Source organism: Oncorhynchus tshawytscha, linkage group LG29 (genome assembly GCF_018296145.1).
Source record: "Oncorhynchus tshawytscha isolate Ot180627B linkage group LG29, Otsh_v2.0, whole genome shotgun sequence".
Lineage (NCBI taxonomy): Eukaryota > Metazoa > Chordata > Actinopteri > Salmoniformes > Salmonidae > Oncorhynchus > Oncorhynchus tshawytscha.
This window is the reverse complement of record NC_056457.1, coordinates 2,260,328-2,282,619: the sequence shown is the minus strand read 5'-3', so window position 1 is coordinate 2,282,619 and position 22,292 is coordinate 2,260,328. Positions and strand designations below refer to the sequence as shown.

At 46.0% G+C, this 22,292-nt stretch overlaps 1 protein-coding gene across 1 annotated transcript; it reads right to left on the bottom strand.

Annotated features, from left to right (window-relative positions):
* Positions 1-1,064: 1,064 nt before the first annotated feature.
* LOC121841337 (collagen alpha-1(XXIII) chain-like) lies at positions 1,065-17,951 on the bottom strand. Its single transcript, XM_042308789.1, has 18 exons — positions 17,946-17,951; positions 16,623-16,649; positions 14,788-14,814; positions 14,566-14,592; positions 12,969-12,995; positions 12,726-12,752; positions 8,273-8,344; positions 7,423-7,539; positions 6,172-6,207; positions 6,063-6,089; positions 5,739-5,792; positions 5,587-5,649; positions 2,371-2,436; positions 2,128-2,172; positions 1,979-2,023; positions 1,476-1,565; positions 1,311-1,364; positions 1,065-1,190 (listed from the first exon to the last, which is right to left on the bottom strand). Exons 3-18 carry the CDS (start codon positions 14,800-14,802, stop codon positions 1,080-1,082), a joined length of 876 nt encoding a protein of 291 aa, XP_042164723.1. The 5' UTR covers positions 14,803-14,814; positions 16,623-16,649; positions 17,946-17,951; the 3' UTR covers positions 1,065-1,079.
* Positions 17,952-22,292: the final 4,341 nt, after the last annotated feature.

Genomic DNA, 22,292 nt, shown 5'->3' with positions numbered 1-22,292 from the left:
TCCCGAGCTTCCCCTCAGTCCCGAGCTGCCTCGGTCCCGAGCTGTCCTTCAGTCCCGATCTGTTCCTCAGTCCAGTGGGGTTCTGGGTGAGGACTACTAGGCCATGGTCGGCGGCGAGGGTGGACTATCCAGGGACGAAGGGAGAGGGGACTAAGACATTAAAGGAGTGGGGTCCACGTCCCGCGCCGGAGCCGCCACCATGGACAGACGCCCACCCGGACCCTCCCTATTGTTTTGAGGTGCGTTCGGGAGTCCGCACCTTAGGGGGTTCTGTCACGCCCTGGTCAAAGTATTTTGTGTTTATTTTTATGTATTTGGTCAGGCCAGGGTGTGGCATGGGGTTTTTGAAATTGTGGTGTGTTTGTCTTGGGGTTTTGGTGGTGGTATTGGGATTGTAGCTTTATGGGTTGTCTAGCAAGGTCTATGGCTGTCTGGAGTGGTTCTCAATCAGAGGCAGGTGCTTATCGTTGTCTCTGATTGGGAACCATATTTAGGCAGCCATATTCTTTGAGTTTGTCGTGGGTGATTGTCCTTAGTGTCTTACTTGTACTCTCTGTTAGTTTGCACTAGATAGGCTGTTTTCGGTTTTCATTACGTTTATTGTTTTGTAGTGTTTAGTGTTTAGTCGTGTTTACGTTTTGTTTAATAAATATGGATCGCAATCGACACGCTGCAGTTTGGTCCGACTCTCCTTCATCACCACTAGAAAACCGTTACAAAGTCCCTGAAAAACACCATTTCTTACGTCATTCTCTTTGTAAACACTGTTCATCACAAGAGCCTATAACAGAACATATAGCATTAAATAAACATGAACAGCATTGGAGATGTACTAGGTTCCTCTGAGAACAAGTTGAGGTTATGGAGTGTTGGTCAAGGATCTAAGTTATTTGCTGAGAGAATATATATAGAGAGAAAGTTTAAGCTTTTGATATTCCCCCTATAATATATAATATAAGCCATTTAGCAGACGCTTTTATCCAAAGCGACCTACAATCACGAGTGTATACATTTTAAGTAAGGTTGGTCCCAGGAATTTAACCAACTATCCTGGCGTTGCAAGCGCCATGCTCTACCAACTAGGCTACAGAGGACCCCCTATCATTAAGAAGACAGAGGGACCAGTTACCCACCATGAAACCCTGGGGCCCGGGAGGCCCTGGAGGGCCTGGGATAGAGATCCTCTGGGCCTGGAGCAGAGAGCATTAGTGTTAAGATAACCAGACGTTACACAATCATATAACACAACAAGACCTTGGTGAGGTATCACACTTAACAGATACAAGTTTGGAATCTAAACCGTTACTGACCAGACTGTCCTCAAACCTTGAATCCCCTCGCTCTCCCTTTTTTCCGTCAGCTCCCTAAGAGAGAAAAATACACCATATGGACAAAAGGCAGGGGGATAGTAGACTTCTGTGCCATGCCCATAGCCCATTGGGTGTCCATCAGGAGACAGCTCATATCACACTTACCGCAAGCCCAGTTTGGCCCATCAGGCCTCGCTCTCCCTTCTCCCCTGCCACTCCAGGCATCCCATCATCACCTCTATCCCCTTTGGCTCCCTATAAGAGAGGAGGCGCAACATGACGCCGATAGCACTGAGGAACGCTGCTCAATGATTTCATAGTACAAGAATAATTAGTCATTACAGGTCATGCCATATTGTTACTTTGCCATTGTAATTGTTTGTAAGCTTGTGTAGTCTAAAATGAAACTATGATCGTATGCTATCCATTTGTTGTTTTTATGCTGTTCTTTGTTTGCCATTTTAATATTTGAGAATTAACCAATGATATTAGGCCACTCTTGGCCATGATTACAGACACCTGTGTCTATTGACACTATATAAACGAGTCCTCCCGCAGTCTTTGTGATTATACCCTGATGAAGACAGCTTGGCTGTCGAAATGTTGGTAATTACATTTTTGCATCTGAGCTCCTAGAGTGTGAGGCTCTCTTTTATTTTCAAATTTACCTTATCCCCATCAGCTCCAGGTGCACCAGGTGAGCCTGAATCTCCCTGTTGGCATGAAGGACACAGGTAAACATGAGAAGGGGAAACATGAGGAGACAGGTAAACAGGAGGACCACTCGGACACCTCTTCAAACACAACTAACTCTCACCTTTGACCCTTGGCCTCCTGGGGGCCCTGGTGGCCCTGGGAGACCCTGCAGGAAAAGAAAAGGAAAGTGAGAATACACACTGCACAGGGGACTGTTACACAGAATGTATATCTAGACAAATATTATGGCGTGAGGGAAACTTTTAACAATAAATAAAATGGTATATTCTAAATTTGTGGGGTTGTAATGGAAAGCAGAATGTTGTTTTTGATCAACACAAAAAGGACCCAATATAGAACTCACCTGAACGACTTGGCCAAGGCCGATGTTGTCATAGGAGCCAGGAACAGCCTTCTCTCCTGGTAAGCCCTGCAGAGGGAGACACAGACAAACACACAGAAACAAATGAATGAATAAAGATAAATAAAGGTATTGGAAGGGGGTCTCCTGTCTCCCCCTTCTCCCCCTGTGTCTCCTCTCCCCGTCTCCCGTTCTCCCCCTGTGTCTCCTCTCCCCGTCTCCCCGTTCTCCCCTGTGTCTCCTCTCCCCTTCTCCCCTGTGTCTCCTCTCCCCCGTTCTCCCCTGTGACTCCTCTCCCCTTCTTCCCCTGTGTCTCCTCTCCCCGTTCTCCCCTGTGTCTCCTCTCCCCCTTCTCCCCTGTGTCTCCTCTCTCCCCGTCTCCACGTTCTCCCCTGTGTCTCCTCTCCCCGTTCTCTCCCTGTGTCTCCTCTCCCCTGTTCTCCCCCTGTGACTCCTCTCCCCCTTCTCCCCTGTCTCCTCTCCCCCTTCTCCCCTGTGTCCCCATTCTCCCCTGTGTCTCCTCCCCCTTCTCCCCTGTGTCTCCTCTCCCCCGTCTCCCCCTGTGACTCCTCTCCCCGTCTCCCCGTTCTCCCCTTGTGTCTCCTCTCCCCCCGTCTCCCCCTGTGTCTCCTCTCCCCCGTCTCCCTGTGTCTCCTCTCCCCATTCTCCCCCTGTGACTCCTCTCCGCGTCTCCCCATTCTCCCCCTGTGTCTCCTCTCCCCTTTCTCCCCTGTGTCTCCTCTCCCCGTTCTCCCCTGTGTCTCCTCTCCCCGTCTCCACGTTCTCCCCTGTGTCTCCTCTCCCCGTCTCCACGTTCTCCCCTGTGTCTCCCTCTCCCCCCGTCTCCCCGTTCTCCCCCTGTGACTCCTCTCCCCGTTCTCCCCCTGTGTCTCCTCTCCCCCTTCTCCCCTGTGTCTCCTCTCCCCCGTTCTCCCCTGTGTCTCCTCTCCCCCCGTCTCCACGTTCTCCCCTGTGTCTCCTCTCCCCCCGTCTCCACGTTCTCCCCTGTGTCTACTCTCCCCCGTCTCCCGTTCTCCCCTGTGTCTCCTCTCCCCTGTGACTCCTCTCCCCCCTCTCCCCGTTCTCCCCTGTGTCTCCTCTCTCCCCTTCTCCCCTGTGTCTCCTCTCCCCGTTCTCCCCTGTGTCTCCTCTCCCCTTCTCCCCATTCTCCCCCTGTGTCTCCTCTCCTCCTTCTCCCCTGTGTCTCCTCTCCCCCTTCTCCCCCTGTGTCTCCTCTCCCCGTTCTCCCCATGTGTCTCCTCTCCCCCGTCTCCCCCCGTTCTCCCCTGTGTCTCCTCTCCCCGTCTCCCCGTTCTCCCACCTGTGTCTCCTCTCCCCCTTCTCCCCTGTGTCTCCTCTCCCCGTTCTCCCACCTGTGTCTCCTCTCCCCTTCTCCCCTGTGTCTCCTCTCCCCGTTCTCCCCCTGTGTCTCCTCTCCCCGTTCTCCCCTGTGTCTCCTCTCCCCTTCTCCCCTGTGTCTCCTCTCCCCGTTCTCCCCCTGTGTCTCCTCTCCCCTTCTTCCCCTGTGTCTCCTCTCCCCGTTCTCCCCCTGTGTCTCCTCTCCCGTTCTCCCCTGTGTCCCCCGTTCTCCCCCTGTGTCTCCTCTCCCGTTCTCCCCCTGTGTCTCCTCTCCCCGTTCTCCCCTGTGTCTCCTCTCCCCTTCTCCCCCTGTGTCTCCTCTCCCCCATCTCCCCCGTTCTCCCCTGTGTCTCCTCTTCCCCTGTGCCTCCTCTCCCCCTTCTCCCCTGTGTCTCCTCTCCCGTTCTCCCCCTGTGTCTCCTCTCCCCCTTCTCCCCCTGTGTCCCCCTTATCCCCCTGTGTCTCCTCTCCCCCGTCTCCCGTTCTCCCCCTGTGTCTCCTCTCCCCCTTCTCCCCCTGTGTCCCCCTTATCCCCCTGTGTCTCCTCTCCCCCTGTCTCCCCCTTCTCCCCTGTGTCTCCTCTCCCCCTGTCTCCCCCTGTGTCCCCCTTCTCCCCTGTGTCCCCTTCTCCCCCCGTCTCCCCGTTCTCCCCTGTGTCTCCTCTCCCCCTGTCTCCCCCTTCTCCCCCTGTGTCTCCTCTCCCCTGTCTCCCCCTTCTCCCCCTGTGTCTCCTCTCCCCCTGTGTCTCCTCTCCCCGTCTCCCCGTTCTCCCCCTGTGACTCCTCTCCCCCTTCTCCCCCTGTGTCCCCGTTCTCCCCCTGTGTCTCCTCTCCCCCTTCTCCCCTGTGTCTCCTCTCTCCCCGTCTCCCCCTGTCTCCTCTCCCCGTTCTCCCCTGTGTCTCCTCTCCCCGTCTCCCCCTGTGTCTCCTCTCCCCGTTCTCCCCCTGTCTCCTCTCCCCCTTCTCCCCCTGTGTCTCCTCTCCCCCGTCTCCCCCTGTGTCTCCTCTCCCCCTTCTCCCCTGTGTCTCCTCTCCCCGTCTCCCCCTGTCTCCTTTCCCCGTTCTCCCCCTGACTCCTCTCCCCCCGTCTCCCCGTTCTCCCCTGTGTCTCCTCTCCCCCCGTCTCCCCCTGTGTCTCCTCTCCCCCTTCTCCCCTGTGTCTCCTCTCCCCCCGTCTCCCCGTTCTCCCCTGTGTCTCCTCTTCCCTGTGCCTCCTCTCCCCTTCTCCCCTGTGTCTCCTCTCCCCTTCTCCCCCTGTCTCCCCCTTCTCCCCCTGTGTCTCCTCTCCCCCTGTGTCTCCTCTCCCCCGTTCTCCCCCTGTCTCCTCTCTCCCTTTTCCCCCTGTGTCTCCTCTCCCCCTGTCTCCCCCTGTGTCTCCTCTCCCCCTGTCTCCCCCTTCTCCCCCTGTGTCTCCTCTCCCCTTCTCCCCCTGTCTCCTCTCCCCCTTCTCCCCCTGTCTCCTCTCCCCTTCTCCCCTGTCTCCCCATTCTCCCCTGTGTCTCCTGTCCCCTCCTACATAGAGTGAATACATACAGTAAGACCTCTGCATGCCTGCCATTCCAGTGCATCCCCACTGAGCACATACTTCAGTTCAAACGCAGTTTTAAATGAGTTGTCAACTAATGTGCATTCAAAGAGAAATCAACAAAGAACAATTGCAAATAAAATCAATTTCCCACCTTGATTCAACGTTATGACATTGACATTTATTGATAAAAATGTTGTGGAAACAACATTGATTCAACCAGTCTGTGCCCAGAGGGTCAATATTCAGTGCCGAATGTCTCAGGGTCATCGCTCTATGTAACATCAATCTTTTCATCTTTCAAGACATCTTTTTCCAAATTCCTCCTATATTTACCTTCATCCCTGGTAGTCCATCAAGGCCAGTCCTGCCCTGGTCACCAGCAGCCCCCTGCTCCCCCTGTCACAGATATGGAGATAGAGTGAGACTGGGCAAGAGAAGGGAGAGGAGGAGGAGGAGGAAGAGGAGGAAATAATACGATGTCACACCTTTAGCCCCGGAGACCCCTGTGATCCAGGCACGCCCTGCTGTCCATCCTCACCCTGCAAGACATTACATTCATGGAACATATTCATTAACCTGCAAGACATTATATATATTATTTTATTTTCATTGGGGAGTTTACATGTACAATATTCAGATGAATTTAAATTCATAATTCCATAATTAATCTAAAGACATTTAGATTATTGACATTAGATGATTGAAATGCATTAATGAATCACAGATGATTTAGGTTACATATATATATATATATAATACATGTATACAGGTGTGGAAGTGTGTCTGCATGAGAAATGTAGATATTTGACCTTCTGTCCAGGAGGACCCATCAGTCCCTGTGTAAGGAGGACACGTTATCAGCATGATGTGTGGCATATACAGTCCACCTTATAATATCAGAAATAAACAAAGGCTTACCTCTAATCCATCGATTCCATCTTGACCAGGTGGACCCTGTGAAGAAAGCTCAAGGTCAATCATCCATCCAAATGTGAAGTAAGATCTAACTGATGAGCAGAGCAATTCCGTTGATCCTCCACAAGATGGCAGTATTTCACACAAATACATTAATAGTGTTGTTTTCCTCCAGTAAATTAGTGACGCGTTTCTGTTTCTGCTGCACCTACTGGGATGGTAGAGCAATTTGCATTTATAAAAAACAAACAACAAAAGCAAAATGATAATTCTTAATCCCCCTCCTCTCAGTAGAAGGCCTACAGTACCCATACTCAAAAGGCAAACCGCAGGCCGAATCCTGACCCAGAATCAGGACCCACAAATATTGTTGCATTCTTTTGGATTTTGGTCGAGATTCAACTCCTTGTATCACATGAAAACACATAAGACATGAAAAATGTGTAGAATTGCAGGAAATGAGCTTTAGAACTGCGCATCTTTCTCTCTGCCAACAGGAGGGGTTTGAACCATTGGGGTCACATGGGTTGTGAGGTGGCCTAAGCAGAGAGCTCCTGTAAATTTCTAAATATTGTATTATTTTAATGTTGTTTATTTTGCAACTTAAATTTTTGTTAGCTTAGTAATTTTTGATTATTTATATATCGATTCAGCTGTGTCATAAGACTGGCAAGTCAGTTGTCTTGTCAAGATAGCCCAGAGGCTAGATTAGCACAGGCTTGGACATCACAGAGGCTTGCTGTAGTTTTGAGTGGATCTCTCACTCCAAAGTGGACAATCCCAATAAGTGATGTGCAGTGAGCCTCTGGCACCCAAGTGAAATCTAGCAGATGTAGTACCACTGGCTTCACCCAGGTGGGTATTACATGTTGTTTGAGGAGAATCTACCCACAGAGTCTGCAGAGAGGCTGGGAATGGCAGCCTCTCTGTCCCCCCCGTACTGGATGTGACCCCCTACTCAAGTCTGCTTCAAAAAAGCGCTATATAAAATACATCTATTATTATCTCTCCTACCAGTAAAAACGGAAGGGATCCTTGCCACTGCCTCGCTTTCCAACCAAGAATGAACTGAGGAGCAAACTGAAGTAGAGAGGAGATTCAGTAACTCTTGGAGGACAATGGAAGTAAATAAAAAAGCATATTTTTTGTTAAACCAACTAATCGTCTTTTGGCCTTTCTTCTCTCTCCTATCACAATATGTAGTGAGACGACTGTAGTGATAGGGATGAGAGGAGCAGAGCTGTCTTACTGTACCTGCTCTCCAGGGGGTCCTCTGGGCCCATCCTTCCCTGTGTTCCCAGGGGGTCCTCTGGGCCCTGGTGATCCAGGGGGCCCCGGGGGTCCAGGGGGGCCAGCCTGACCCTGGTCACCCTTTATGGACAGGGAGGAGAAGTATGAGATGAAGTAACAATCCCAATTCCCACAGTATTATCAATCAAACAAGTTGCAAAACAATTATATTGTGACACCCCAGACAAGTTACTGAACCACTTTCAATATCTTCAGTTTGAGCAATGTTCAGTAAAGTTAATTCAAAACTTTGTCTCTTTTCACAGTGTCTGGTGTTTGTCGCCAACCATCTTCGCCAATGTGCAAAAGTAAGTCTAAAACTCTAAAACTCCTGCTATGCATAACATTCACTCTATTCGACTGTTGAATGACGGATGTGGTTGTATTCAAAACAAGATGTTTAACAGTCATATTATCAGCCATTTATATTGTCAAGTAAACAACAAGCTATTCTTATTCTCCAATTTGCATAGTTCTGACTGGCATTCCTTCCACCAATTATCATCCGCAAGCAATGTCATTTATTCAAACTCACTTTCCAAAGAGGCAGAATTTACTTTACCACTCATTTTCTCTCTAATTTGAAGCAGACATGAAAACAAGTGGCAGAGTGGCAAACAGAGAAATGCTTGAGACCAATCACATTGTACATGTGTGAGATGTAAAAGAGTGAGGAAAAGTCACAGACGAAGAGAGGGGGAGCCAGCTTGAAGGAAGAGACGAGGCAAGAAAAAGTCACAGACGAAGAGAGGGGGATCCAGCTTGAAGGAAGAGATGAGACAAGAAAAAGAGGGCTGAGATGCGCCCATCGTACCTTCAGGAGGCGTTTGTGAAATGTGTGCTGGTCGCCAGAGAGAAAGCCGTGGTCAAAGCGCGGGAAGACCATCTGACTCCAGAGAGATAGGGAGAAAGGGAAGAGAGGGAGAGAAGCCACCAGAGACACAGAGTAAAATCAAATTAGTTATAGAGAGAGAGAGAGAGAGAGAGGTTAAACAGTCATTTACAACTGAGAGATGGAGAAGGAAGCAAAGAGAAGGGACTGGCTGGATGGAGACAGAGGACCCGGTCAATGAGAGACGGGTGAGGAAGGTGGGACAAACCTTGACCGTGAGAATCTGATTACTGAGCAGACCTGCAGAGCCCGCGAGTGCAGGAGTCCCTGGGTTGAGGTTTAGACAGCGTTGGAAAGAAGAGTTAGGATGGAGGGAGGAGTGAGGAGGGGTTGGGTAAGAAGGGGATAATGAAAGACGAGGGTGAGTAGAGTGAGAGACAACAGAGGGATGTTATTGAGGTTATTGATCCATCTGTGTTGGCACAGTTCCAGCATGTGTAAAGCTGCTCAAACATAACTGTAGACGAGAGAATACAAAGATAATAGCCCTTCTGTCTGGTTTCAAGCCTCAAACAATAGAAGCCCAGTTGTCTCGCGGCCCAAAGTTTTATGATTGACTTCATATAATTATCGACCGTCCATGGAGAGATTCTGGCAGTCTGGTCCATGATGTTTGTGTCAGAGCTGTGGTCAATATGAATTGCTTTGGGTTTAGTGGCTTATTCTCCCTGGTGTCGACTCCAGTCAATTCAGGAAGTACACTGAAATTTAAATTGCTTTTCAAAGAAGGAGATTTGGTTTACTTCCCCATGAACATGGTAGTAGACTGTACAGACACCCTCCTGTACGGACACCCTCCTGTACGGACACCCTCCTGTACGGACACCCTCCTGTACGAACACCCTCCTGTACGGACACCCTCCTGTACGGACACCCTCCTGTACGGACACCCTCCTGTACGGACACCCTCCTGTATGGACACCCTCCTGTATGGACACCCTCCTGTACGAACACCCTCCTGTACGGACACCCTCCTGTACGGACACCCTCCTGTACGGACACCCTCCTGTACGGACACCCTCCTGTATGGACACCCTCCTGTACGGACACCCTCCTGTATGGACACCCTCCTGTACGGACACCCTCCTGTATGGACACCCTCCTGTACGGACACCCTCCTGTACGGACACCCTCCTGTACGGACACCCTCCTGTATGGACACCCTCCTGTGAATTCACATACACAATGAAGTGCTAAAAATAGCATAACAGTGCCCTCCTATGTCTAATATTATGAACTCTAAAGTACTTATTCCTTAAGAGTCCCTTTGGACTGTCGACTAGGAAACAATGAACTCAAATGGAAACCAGGCCAGAAACAACTTTGAGACAGACAGAGAGGGCTCCAGATTGAATGGAATGCATATGCTCAGTGTTGTAGTATTCAAGACCACATATTGAGTTTTTCTGTCTTGTCTCTGTGTCAGATACATTTTAACTCGGACTTGACTAGGTTTCAGACAATGAGAATTCTTAATGTCTTCCCCCGAGTAAAAATTATAATAATTATCAGCTCCCATTCATTCAGCTCATAAAACCACTTCGACATGCCAAATATCCACACTCCCTCATGACCCATTCATAACTGATTGCCTATTGAAACCTGGGCTTTCTACTTCACTAGTAACATTAATGTCCTATACTTTCGTTGAAAAATATCCTCAAACTTTGTTGCGCTCTTCAGAATGTCCTTGATTCCCTAGTAGGGAAGAATGGGGGAAATTGTTTGAAAGTTTCAAGCTCAGTATTATTAGGGGAGACCGGGGGAAGTTGTTACATACACTGAGTGTACAAAACATTAGGAACACCTTCCTAATATTGAGTTGCACCCCCTCAATTCATCTGGGCATGGACTCTACAAGGTGTCGCAAGCGTTCCACAGTGATGCTGGCCCATGTTGACTCAATGCTTCCCACAGTTGTATCAAGTTGACTGGATGAGCTTTGGGTGGTGGACCATTTTTGATACACACGGAAACTGTTGAGCGTCAAAAGCCCTGCAGCGTTGCAGTTCTTGACACAAACCGGTGCTCCTGGCACCTACTACAATACCCAGTTCAAAGACACTTACATCTTTTTCTTGCCCATTCACCCCCCTGAATGGCACACATACACAATTCATTTCTCAATTGTCTCAAGGCTTAAAAATCCTTCTTTAACTTGTCTCCTCCCCTTCATCTACACTGATTGAAGTGGATTTAACAAGTGACATCAATAATGGATCATATATTTCACCTGGATTCACCTGGTCAGTCTATGGTGTTCCTAAAGTTTTGTATTCTAAGTGTATATTGTCTTAAAAAAAAAAAAAAAATCTAATATAAACCTGTTTTGGTCAGTGATCATTTATAAAGCTGTTTTGGTCAGTGATCATTTATAAACCTGTTTGGGTCAGTGATCATTTATAAATCTGTTTTGGTCAGTGATCATTTATAAACCTGTTTGGGTCAGTGATCATTTATAAATCTGTTTGGGTCAGTGATCATTTATAAAGCTGTTTGGGTCAGTGATCATTTATAAACCTGTTTGGGTCAGTGATCATGTATAAACCTGTTTGGGTCAGTGATCATTTATAAACCTGTTTGGGTCAGTGATAATTTATAAATCTGTTTGGGTCAGTGATCATTTATAAACCTGTTTGGGTCAGGGATCATTTATATACCTGTTTGGGTCAGGGATAATTTATAAACCTGTTTGGGTCAGTGATCATTTATAAACCTGTTTGGGTCAGTGATCATTTATAAAGCTGTTTGGGTCAGTGATCATTTATAAACCTGTTTGGGTCAGTGATAATTTATAAACCTGTTTGGGTCAGGGATCATTTATAAACCTGTTTGGGTCAGGGATTATTTATAAACCTGTTTGGGTCAGTGATAATTTATAAACCTGTTTGGGTCAGTGATCATTTATAAACCTGTTTGGGTCAGTGATCATTTATAAACCTGTTTGGGTCAGTGATCATTTATAAACCTGTTTGGGTCAGTGATCATTTATAAACCTGTTTGGGTCAGGGCTCATTTATAAACCTGTTTGGGTCAGGGCTCATTTATAGTGGCTCTCTGCATTCTTTTCACCATTCTAAAGAATTCTGCTGAAATATGAACACTGGACTTGTTGAACTCTTAGTATGGTCGCGATTTGAAGCAATTACAATTTACTTGGTCTCAGACCCCTCGCCCCCCTCCCGGTTCCGGCCTTGACTCGGTCCCCCAGTCCCCCCGTCCCCCCGTCTTTAGGGGGTCTCAAACACATCATTGCATCTGCCTCAACAACACAATATAAAAATGAACTAATGTGTAAAGTATGTTAATAGCTAAGAGTAACTGATGGTAAACTAATTGCTTCTTAATAGAGATATATGAACATGACTAACCGCGGTGCTACTTGCCTTGACCCCAGCAGAGGACAACAGTAAGGAGCCCAACAGTAAGGAGCCCAGTGTCCGATGGGTCAGTCATCCACATGTGCTCTACGCTGGGCTCTGCCAGATGTCTACACTGCTCCAAGAGCTTTAATTCACATCCAAGGTCAGGAGAGGCAACACAACACAGGCCCAAACAGCTGCTACATTATAGTACAATTCCAGTGACATGTACTCCTGCCAAGCTGCTGTTAACTGGGACATTTACACATTCACACCCTTATTTCTTCACAGTCAGAGAGTTCAGATTCGCGGGATATTGCAAAGATAACTCAGGCAATGAATTAAATAGACAGACAGTCTAAGGCAGATGCTACAGTAAGACTTGATGCTAAAGTAAGTGTGTGTGTGGGGGGGGGGTAACAGTCAAGTGAATCTATGTGTAATATACTCAGGCATTTTATCAATCAAAACAGGTTGCCAGGTTACCAAGATACATCAAAGACAACAGCCTGAGCAGAGAGATGTGAAGCTGCTCTCTTTTGTTTCTCAGAGTACACAACGTTTTGTTGACTATATGAATCCAAAGGGCATTCTTGCAGTGCCAGAAAAACATGGGTTTCTTTTTTGGTCTTATCATAGACAGTTGGTAATCGGGTCTTTCTTTAGAGATCTAGACTTATGTGCATAGTGAACAGCAGAATGTATTTTAGTTGGGGCTTAAATACAATAACAGGGCAATAGTAATTTAACAGGCCAGACCAGGGCACCTGTTTCTAATAGAAGTGTGTTGGGTTGTGGGTTACAGGGGAATCAGTAGGGTTGCCTGATGGGGCTATATATATAGCAAATGAAACATGATTTTCTTCAGGATTCCTGATTTGACATGGTCCATATCTCTCCCTGTGGTGGGAGGCTAAAACTGTAGGCTAAAACAATGGATGAGGGTATGTGGAGCTGGTAAAATGAGTTCTGGTGGTATTTGATTGATATTATGACATATTTAACTCTCTCACCCTGGGCCCCATATCTCCTTGGTCTCCCTAGAAAAAAACAGGACAATTAGAAAATGTTACATCAAATAGGAAGTCATCCGATAACTATCAGATAGGAACACTACGGGGATCACGGTATACCACAGGTATCAAAGGTAGAAAGCAAGTTACTATCATGCTTCCAAAATTTCTTTGCATTTCATGTTTCAAATTGTATCATAACTGAATGAATTGTACAATAGAAAAAGGGGTGTTTTGTCATACCTTTTCTCCTTTTGGCCCAGACAGTCCCTGACGACAGAGGAGAAAAACGAAACAGGATCATGAACAAGGAAATACTGGACTTTAACGATCTCTGACACATCTCATTCCTTCCAAGATATTCACAGCGATTCTTTTCACTTTCCATGCAGATACCCCCCCAAAAAAGTCATGCCTTGTACCTCTAACAGGGATCAGGGTTGTGTGGGTTTGAGCAACACAGCTTTTGTTCAATAATTAACTCTCTGTGTCTCTTACAACGGCTGGAGGACATATTATGAGTTTAGGCCTTGAGTGCATTACACTCTACAATTAATTCTGTGATGTCTTCTTGGAGTGTGTTTAGATTGAATGGGCTTTGTGAATGAATGGACAGCGGTTTATAATCAACACACAGATTGAGTTTCTATCTGTAGTTTCTATCCGTATATATATATTATACTGGTGTTGGAGCGTTGGGCTGCTGCATGTTCCTACACTGTAGAATAACAGGAGCCTCAAAGCCCAGACTGTCTCCACACGCAAGGCAACATCTTTACACAGGTCTTGCAACCATTTCCTCTGTATATAGTACACATCATTGAGTAATTACATGTGGGGATGGATGCCATATAATATGATGGTGTGTTTCTGTGTTCTGTGCCCATCAAAAGTAATTGCACATTTTTAATGAGGTACAGGGATAGTGTTGAAAAGCCAAGGCCTTCGGAACTATTTAATGAATCAGATCATCTTCTAAGAAAATGGTACTTTAAATAAACTCTGGCTAAATTATAAGTAGCCCCTATTTCACTTTCCAAACTGTCTAAACAGTTGACCAATAAGAAATGGCTTTTTAAAGAGGTTCACTTCAGTCAAGACACACCCCATTTATCCCCTTGGATATAAACACAGGTCTGGCTTCAGGGCTGGCTTCAGGGAAGCCTTTAGGGCTGGCTTCAGGGCTGGCTTCAGGGCTGGCTTCAGGGAAGCCTTCAGGGCTTGCTTCAGGGCTGTCTCCAGGGCTGCCTTCAGGGCTGGCTTCAGGGCTGGCTTCAGGGAAGCCTTCAGGGCTGGCTTCAGGGCTGGCTTCAGGGCTGGCTTCAGGGCTGGCTTCAGGGAAGCCTTCAGGGCTGGCTTCAGGGCTGGCTTCAGGGAAGCCTTTAGGGCTGGCTTCAGGGCTGTCTCCAGGGCAGCCTTCAGGGCTGGCTTCAGGGCTGTCTCCAGGGCTGGCTTCAGGGCAGCCTTCAGGGCTGGCTTCAGGGCTGTCTCCAGGGCTGGCTTCAGGGCAGCCTTCAGGGCTGGCTTCAGGGCTGTCTCCAGGGCTGTCTCCAGGGCTGTCTCCAGGGCAGCCTTCAGGGCTGGCTTCAGGGCTGTCTCCAGGGCTGCCTTCAGGGCTGGCTTCAAAGCTGACTTTAGAGACTCATATAGCACACAGAAGAATGGATACACTATATATTCCATTTACCATGCTCTACCAACTGAGCCCTACTAATGAGCTGACAGGTAGAGAACACTGGAGTGTTTTGGCAGACATCTGCTACATCACATGTCCACATCTGGTGTTTGATCATCCAAAACGTGGAGTTAAAGAGAGATTTAAAAAGATCATCATACATACCTGGCTTCCCATAGGACCAGGACCACCCTGTATATGGAAGACAATGTTTCATTCACAAAACGATCACATCACAAGTCGTTCATGACAAGAGTAGAACACATACAATGTTTATGGTAATTAAATAAACACATCGTTAATTAGAGACGTATTGTATGAAGTAGACTGTGAGCTGAATATCAACATCGTTATCACAACATTAGCATGATGAAGAAGGCTACTTACAGGCTTCCCATCCATCCCAAGTGGGCCCTAGAATACAACAACATGGATAGAGGATAAATATTATGTTTAAAATGAACACAGTTGTGTACAGTACATTCATCTTTTGGTAGCAAAAATATCATATCAATTGGGTGCACTGCTGGCCAAATTATTTAGCAGGCCATAGACAAACATAGGTAAAAACTCCAGTCAGTCTAGAGTTCACATGTTCACTGTATAGCAAAGTCATTATGTAGGTCGCTGTCCAGTGCTGCACAAGTGCTGAAATGCTCTTGAACTCTGTCCAAAGAACTATCATAATATTCCACAGCCATTGAAGTGAAAAAGACAGATGAATGAAGCAAGGATTCAAAACAAAAGAGACATACATCAACTGTTCTGTGAATACTGTGGGGGGGACCTGTGAGTCCGACTGGGCCCACATGTGGTTCTGTCCTGAACACAGAATTTGGGCTCACATCACTGTTATTATTGGAGCGACTTCACAGGCTAGTGCATTTCCCTGTTGATCCCAACTAAGCATGTGGGATGCCAACACACGCAACCCAATGCATCTGGACCTACTGCCAGAAAAACTGGCTCAAACCTTTGTCTGAATAGAATGAACCATTTGATGTTCACCAAATGTGTGACTGCTTGAGACCACAACATAACACCTTTTAAGTTCCCGAGAGATGGATAAGTTGCAGCAGCATCATAAAAACATTGTTTCATTGAGGAGAAACTTGTGAAAGATGCAGTCAGTAGACTTGTTTGAATTATTTATGTAGTACAAGATAGCTGTTCAGTAGATGGGGCTGTCTTATCCTCCTGACGTCCTGAAAAATAATGTCCCCCTCTACGTCACAATGGGATTCGATAAACTATTAGCGTACGTTGCTATATTAATTTGGCCGGGGGACACTATTTGGCATGACAGGCCCTCTTAAGGTTTTAAAATTAACTTAGCCTTAAGATGCTTTTGGGAAACCAGGCCGAGGAGAGGTGCAGGTGACACAATAGCTGAACCACTTAACTGGAGCAATGAGGGAAGATCACTATAGTCTAGGACTGTAGGTTATGAGGGAAAATCACTATAGTCTAGGACTGGAGGTTATGAGGGAAGACCACTATAGTCTAGGACTGGAGGTTATGAGGGAAGACCACTATAGTCTAGGACTGGAGGTTATGAGGGAAGACCACTATAGTCTAGGACTGGAGGTTATGAGGGAAGACCACTATAGTCTAGGACTGGAGGTTATGAGGGAAGACCACTATAGTCTAGGACTGGAGGTTATGAGGGAAGACCACTATAGTCTAGGACTGGAGGTTATGAGGGAAGACCACTATAGTCTAGGACTGGAGGTTATGAGGGAAGACCACTATAGTCTAGGACTGGAGGTTATGAGGGAAGACCACTATAGTCTAGGACTGGAGGTTATGAGGAAGATCACTATAGTCTAGGACTGGAGGTTATGAGGGAAGATCACTATAGTCTAGGACTGGAGGTTATGAGGGAAGATCACTATAGTCTAGGACTGGAGGTTATGAGGGAAGATCACTATAGTCTAGGACTGGAGGTTATGAGGGAAGATCACTATAGTCTAGGACTGGAGGTTATGAGGGAAGACCACTATAGTCTAGGACTGGAGGTTATGAGGGAAGACCACTATAGTCTAGGACTGGAGGTTATGAGGGAAGACCACTATAGTCTAGGACTGGAGGTTATGAGGGAAGATCACTATAGTCTAGGACTGGAGTTAATGGATGCCCATATTCTAGGGTAAATCGTGCTGGTTTAAGGGATTAGAATAATAGAGTGCTTGCTCAGAAAAGAGATTAAGTGTGACATTTACCGGGTAACCATCCCGTCCAGGCGTGCCCTGTTAGGATTACACAGAGAAGAAAAGAGAACTAAAGGCCAGGATTAGGATTAAAATCAGGATGCTTTTAAACAATCATATTATGGCAGACTTTTCATTTTAATGCCGCAATTCTCAAATAGTATTGCGATTGACACCTTGAGGTCGAAAACTACAGCAAATACACTTGAGATGAACAGAGAATGATTATTTACCTGCTGTTGCCTCCCATGTGTCCATTCACTTACTTTATCTGAAGCACAGCCCACTAGGTTACTCATAAATCTACTAAAACCCCATTAACCATGGTGGAACGGTACTTACTGGAGATCCTGAAACATCTACTAAAACCCCATTAACCATGGTTTAACAGTACCTACTGGAGATCTGAAACATCTACTAAAACCCCATTAACCATGGTGGAACGGTACCTACTGGAGATCTGAAACATCTACTAAAACCCCATTAACCATGGTGGAACGGTACCTACTGGAGATCTGAAACATCTACTAAAACCCCATTAACCATGGTTTAACAGTACCTACTGGAGATCTGAAACATCTACTAAAACCCCATTAACCATGGTTTAACAGTACCTACTGGAGATCTGAAACATCTACTAAAACCCCATTAACCATGGTTTAACAGTACCTACTGGAGATCTGAAACATCTACTAAAACCCCATTAACCATGGTGGAACGGTACTTACTGGAGATCTGAAACATCTACTAAAACCCCATTAACCATGGTGGAACGGTACCTACTGGAGATCCTGAAACATCTACTAAAACCCCATTAACCATGGTGGAACGGTACCTACTGGAGATCTGAAACATCTACTAAAACCCCATTAACCATGGTTTAACAGTACCTACTGGAGATCTGAAACATCTACTAAAACCCCATTAACCATGGTGGAACGGTACCTACTGGAGATCTGAAACATATACTAAAACCCCATTAACCATGGGTGGAACGGTACCTACTGGAGATCTGAAACATCTACTAAAACCCCATTAACCATGGTGGAACGGTACCTACTGGAGATCTGAAACATATACTAAAACCCCATTAACCATGGGTGGAACGGTACCTACTGGAGATCTGAAACATCTACTAAAACCCCATTAACCATGGTTTAACAGTACCTTGTGGAGATCTGAAACATCTACTAAACCCCATTAACCATGGTTTAACAGTACCTACTGGAGATCTGAAACATCTACTAAAACCCCATTAACCATGGTGGAACGGTACTTACTGGAGATCCTGAAACATCTACTAAACCCCATTAACCATGGTTTAACAGTACTTACCGGAGATCCTGAAACAGAAAACAGAAAATACAGTTAGTGATGATGAAGTGTGATCAGTTTCACTCCAGTAACTTTCATGTTCTACCTCGGAGTTGGAATATAACTCAGTGGGAGGTTGATTATTAAAATACACCCAACATGATATGTCCTGTGTCACAACAAAAGGTACTGTACATACAGTACCAGTCAAAAGTTTGGACACACCTATGCACTCAAGGGTTTTTCTATATTTTAACTTTTTTCTACATATTTTTACTATTTTCTGCAGAATAATAGTAAACACATCAAAACTAAGAAATAACACATATGGAATCATGTAGTAAGTAAAAAAGTGTTAAACAAATCAAAATATATGTTATATTTTAGATTCTTCAAAGTAGCCACCCTCTGCCTTGATGACAGCTTTGCACACTCTTGGCATTCTTTCAACCAGCTTCATGAAGAATGCTTTTCCAACAGTCTTGAAGGGGTTCCCACATATGCTGAGCACTTGTTGGTTGCTTTTCCTTCACTCCGCGGTCCAACTCATCACAAATCATCTCAATTGAGTTGAGGTTTGGTGATTTTGGAGGCCAGGTCATCTGATGCAGCACTCCATCACTCTCCTTCTTGGTCAAATAGCCCTTACACAGCCTGGAGGTGTGTTTTGGGTCATTGTCCTGTTGAAAAACAAATAGTCCCACTAACCAGATGGGATGGCGTATCGTGGCAGCATGCTGTGGTAGCCATGTTGGTTAAGTGTCCCTTGAATTCTAAATAAATCACAGACAGTGTCACCAGCAAAGCACACCCACACCATCACACCTCCTCCTCCATGCTTCACGGTGGGAACCACACATGCGGATATCCTCTGAACCAAAAATCTAAAATTTGGACTCATCAGTCCATTGATCATGTTTCTTGGTCCAAACAAATATCTTATTATTATTAGTGTCCTTTAGTAGTGGTTTCTTTGCAGCAATTCAATCATGAAGGCCTGATTCAAGCAGTCTCCTCTGAACAGTTGATGTTGAGATGTGTCTGTTACTTGAACTCTGTGAAGCATTTATTTGGGCTGCAATTTCTGAGGCTGGTAACTCTAAGGAACTTATCCTCTGCAGCAGAGGTAATTCTGGGTCTTCCTTTCCTGTGGCGGTCCTCATGAGAGCCAGATTCATCATAGCGCTTGATGGTTTTTGCGACTGCACTTGAAGAAACTTTCAAAGTTCTTGAAATGTTCCGCATTGACGGACCTTTGTGTCTTAAAGTAATGATGGACTGTCTTTGTTTATTTGAGCTGTTCTTGCCATAATATGGACTTTGTCATTTACCAAATAAGGCTATCTTCAGTATACCACCCTACCTTGTCACAACACATCTGATTGGGTCAAACGCATTAAGAAGGAAAGAAATTCCACAAATTAACTTAACAGGCACACCTGTTAATTGAAATGCATTCCAGTTAACTACCTCATGAAGCTGGTTGAGAGAATGCAAAGAGTGTGCAAAGTGGCAAAGGGTGGCTACTTTGAAGTATCTCAAATATAAAATATATTTTGATTTGTTTAACACTTATTTGGTTACTGCATGATTCCATAAGTGTTATTTCATAGTTTTGATGTCATCGCTATTATTGTACAATGTAGAAAATAATTCAAATAAAGAAAAACCCTTGAATGAGTAGGTGTGTCCAAACTTTTGACTGGTACTGTATACTCTTTATCAGTCGTTGCCATAACAAAACCCCAGTTCCCATGATGCTCTGTTTGTTTGGTTGTCATTGCAATCAAGAGACATGATGAGTTTGATTACAGAAGGCACTTTTCTGCCTTTGTTCTCTCCCTGTGTGTGTGCGCGCGTGTGTATCTGTCCTGCATTACACGAAACAGACAAACATGTACACACACAAACAAACACACACACCACCCTGAGGATATCCAGGCCTATGTAATGTTTCCCTACTGATTAATCACAGAGACTGGTTGGGCAATGACAATCCCTCTCTCTGTTGTCACCCGTGTGGTCTAAATGCCAGCCTGCCAGGAGTCATACCCACTAGAAAAAGGCTGCTGTTCCAGCTATATGAGGACCAGAGATGGGGGTCAACTAGGGCTGCCAGGAATTGCCAGGGACCTCACAAAATAGTATTATCCTATCTTGGTGCTGATACGATATGTATTGCGATTCTCGTGATTCGCACGATTCTATATGTATTGCGATTCAATACTGTGATTTTATTGTGAACAAAAAAACTAAAAGTATGTCCCCCCAACTTCTAAAACCAAAGTTACGCTCCTGTGTATGCCCAATGATTATTGAATAATATACATTATTAGTGCCTCATGAGCTTAGTTCAACTGTCAACCCCATCAGAACCCAACATTTTAGATTCTGTAAACAAACACTGCATAGCCTCAAAATGTGGTTAACTATAATTTTAATATCATGGTTGGTCAGTCCTTGCATCCAAAGCTACAGTGCCTTCGGAAAGTATTCAGACCTCTTGGCGTTTTCCACATTGTGTTACGTTACAGCCTTATTCTAAAATCTACACATAGTACCGCATAATGACAAAGCAAAAACACGTTTTTAGAAATGTTTGCTAATATATAAAAAAACTTTAAAAAACTGAAATGTTACATTTACATAAGTATTCAGACTCTTTACTCAGTACTTTGTTGAAGCACCTTTGGCATTGATTACAGCATCGAGTCTTCTTGGGTATGACACTACAAGCTTGGCGCACCTGTATTTGGGGAGTTTCTCCCGTTCTTCTCTGCAGATCCTCTCAAGCTCTGTCAGGTTGGATGGGGAGAGTCGCTACACAGCTATTTTCAGGGCTCTCCAGAGATGTTCGATCAGGTCCAAGTCCGGGCTCTGGCTGGGCCACTCAAGGACATTCAGAGACTAGTCCCGAAGCCACTCCTGCGTTGTCCTGTTGGAAGGTGAACCTTTGCCCCAGTCTGAGGACCTGGGCGCTCTGGAGCAGGTTTTCATCAAGGATCAGTACTTTGCTCCATTCATCTTTGCTTTAATCCTGACAAGTCTCCCAGTTCCTGCCACTGAAAAACATCCCCAGAGCCTGTTAATGCCACCACCATACTTCACCATAGGGATGGTGCCAGGTTTCCTTCAGACGTGACACAAGAGTTCAATCTTTGGTTTCATCAGACCAGAGGATCTTGTTTCTCATGGTCTGAGAGTCTTTAGGTACCTTTTGGCAAACTCCAAGCGGGCTGTCATGTGCCTTTTACCGAGGAGTGGCTTTCGTCTGGCCAATCTAACATAGAAGCCTGATTGGTGGAGAGTGCTGCAGAGATGGTTCTCCAATCTCCACAGAGGAACTCTAGAGCTCTGTCAGAGTGACCATCGGGTTCTTGGCCACCTCCCTAACCAATGCCCTTCTCCCCGATTGCTCAGTTTGGTCGGGAGAACAGATCTAGGAAGAGTCTTGGTGGTTCCAAACTTCTTCCATTTTAACAATGATGTAGGCCACTGTGTTCTTGATGGACTTTCAATGCTGCAGAAATGTTTTGGTACCCTTCCCCAGATCTGTGCCTCAACACAATCCTGTCTCGGAGCTCTACGGACAATTCCTTCAACATCATGTCTTGGTTTTTGCTCTGACATGCACTATTTATTTTATGGTGAAGGAGAGTCGGACCAAACTGCAGCGTGTCGATTGAGATTCATGTTTAATAAAATAAAGAAACACGAACACTACACAAAACAATAAAAGTAATCGAAACCGCCTATCTAGTGCAAACTAACCGAGAGTACACATAGGACACTAAGGACAATCACCCACGACAAACTCAAAGAATATGGCTGCCTAAATATGGTTCCCAATCAGAGACAACGATAAGCACCTGCCTCTGATTGAGAACCATTCCAGACAGCCATAGACTTTGCTAGATAACCCACTAAGCTACAATCCCAATACCACCACCAAAACCCCAAGACAAACACACCACAATTACAAAAACCCCATGCCACACCCTGGCCTGACCAAATACATAAAGATAAACACAAAATACTTTGACCAGGGCATGACAGAACCCCCCTAAGGTGCAGACTCCCGAACGCACAACCTAAACCTGTAGGGGAGGGTCTGGGTGGGCATCTGTCCGCGGTGGCGGCTCTGGTGCTGGACGTGGACCCCACTCCATAATTGTCTTAGTCCACCTCCTTAGTGTCCCTTGAGTGGCGACCCTCGCCGCTAACCTTGGCCTAGGAAACCTAACAACGGGCCCCACTGGACCGAGGGGGGAAGCTCGGGACCGAGGGGAAGCTCGGGAGTGAGAGGAAGCTCAGGCAGGTTGATGGATCCACCAGATCCTGGCTGGCTGGTGGTTCCGGCAGATCCTG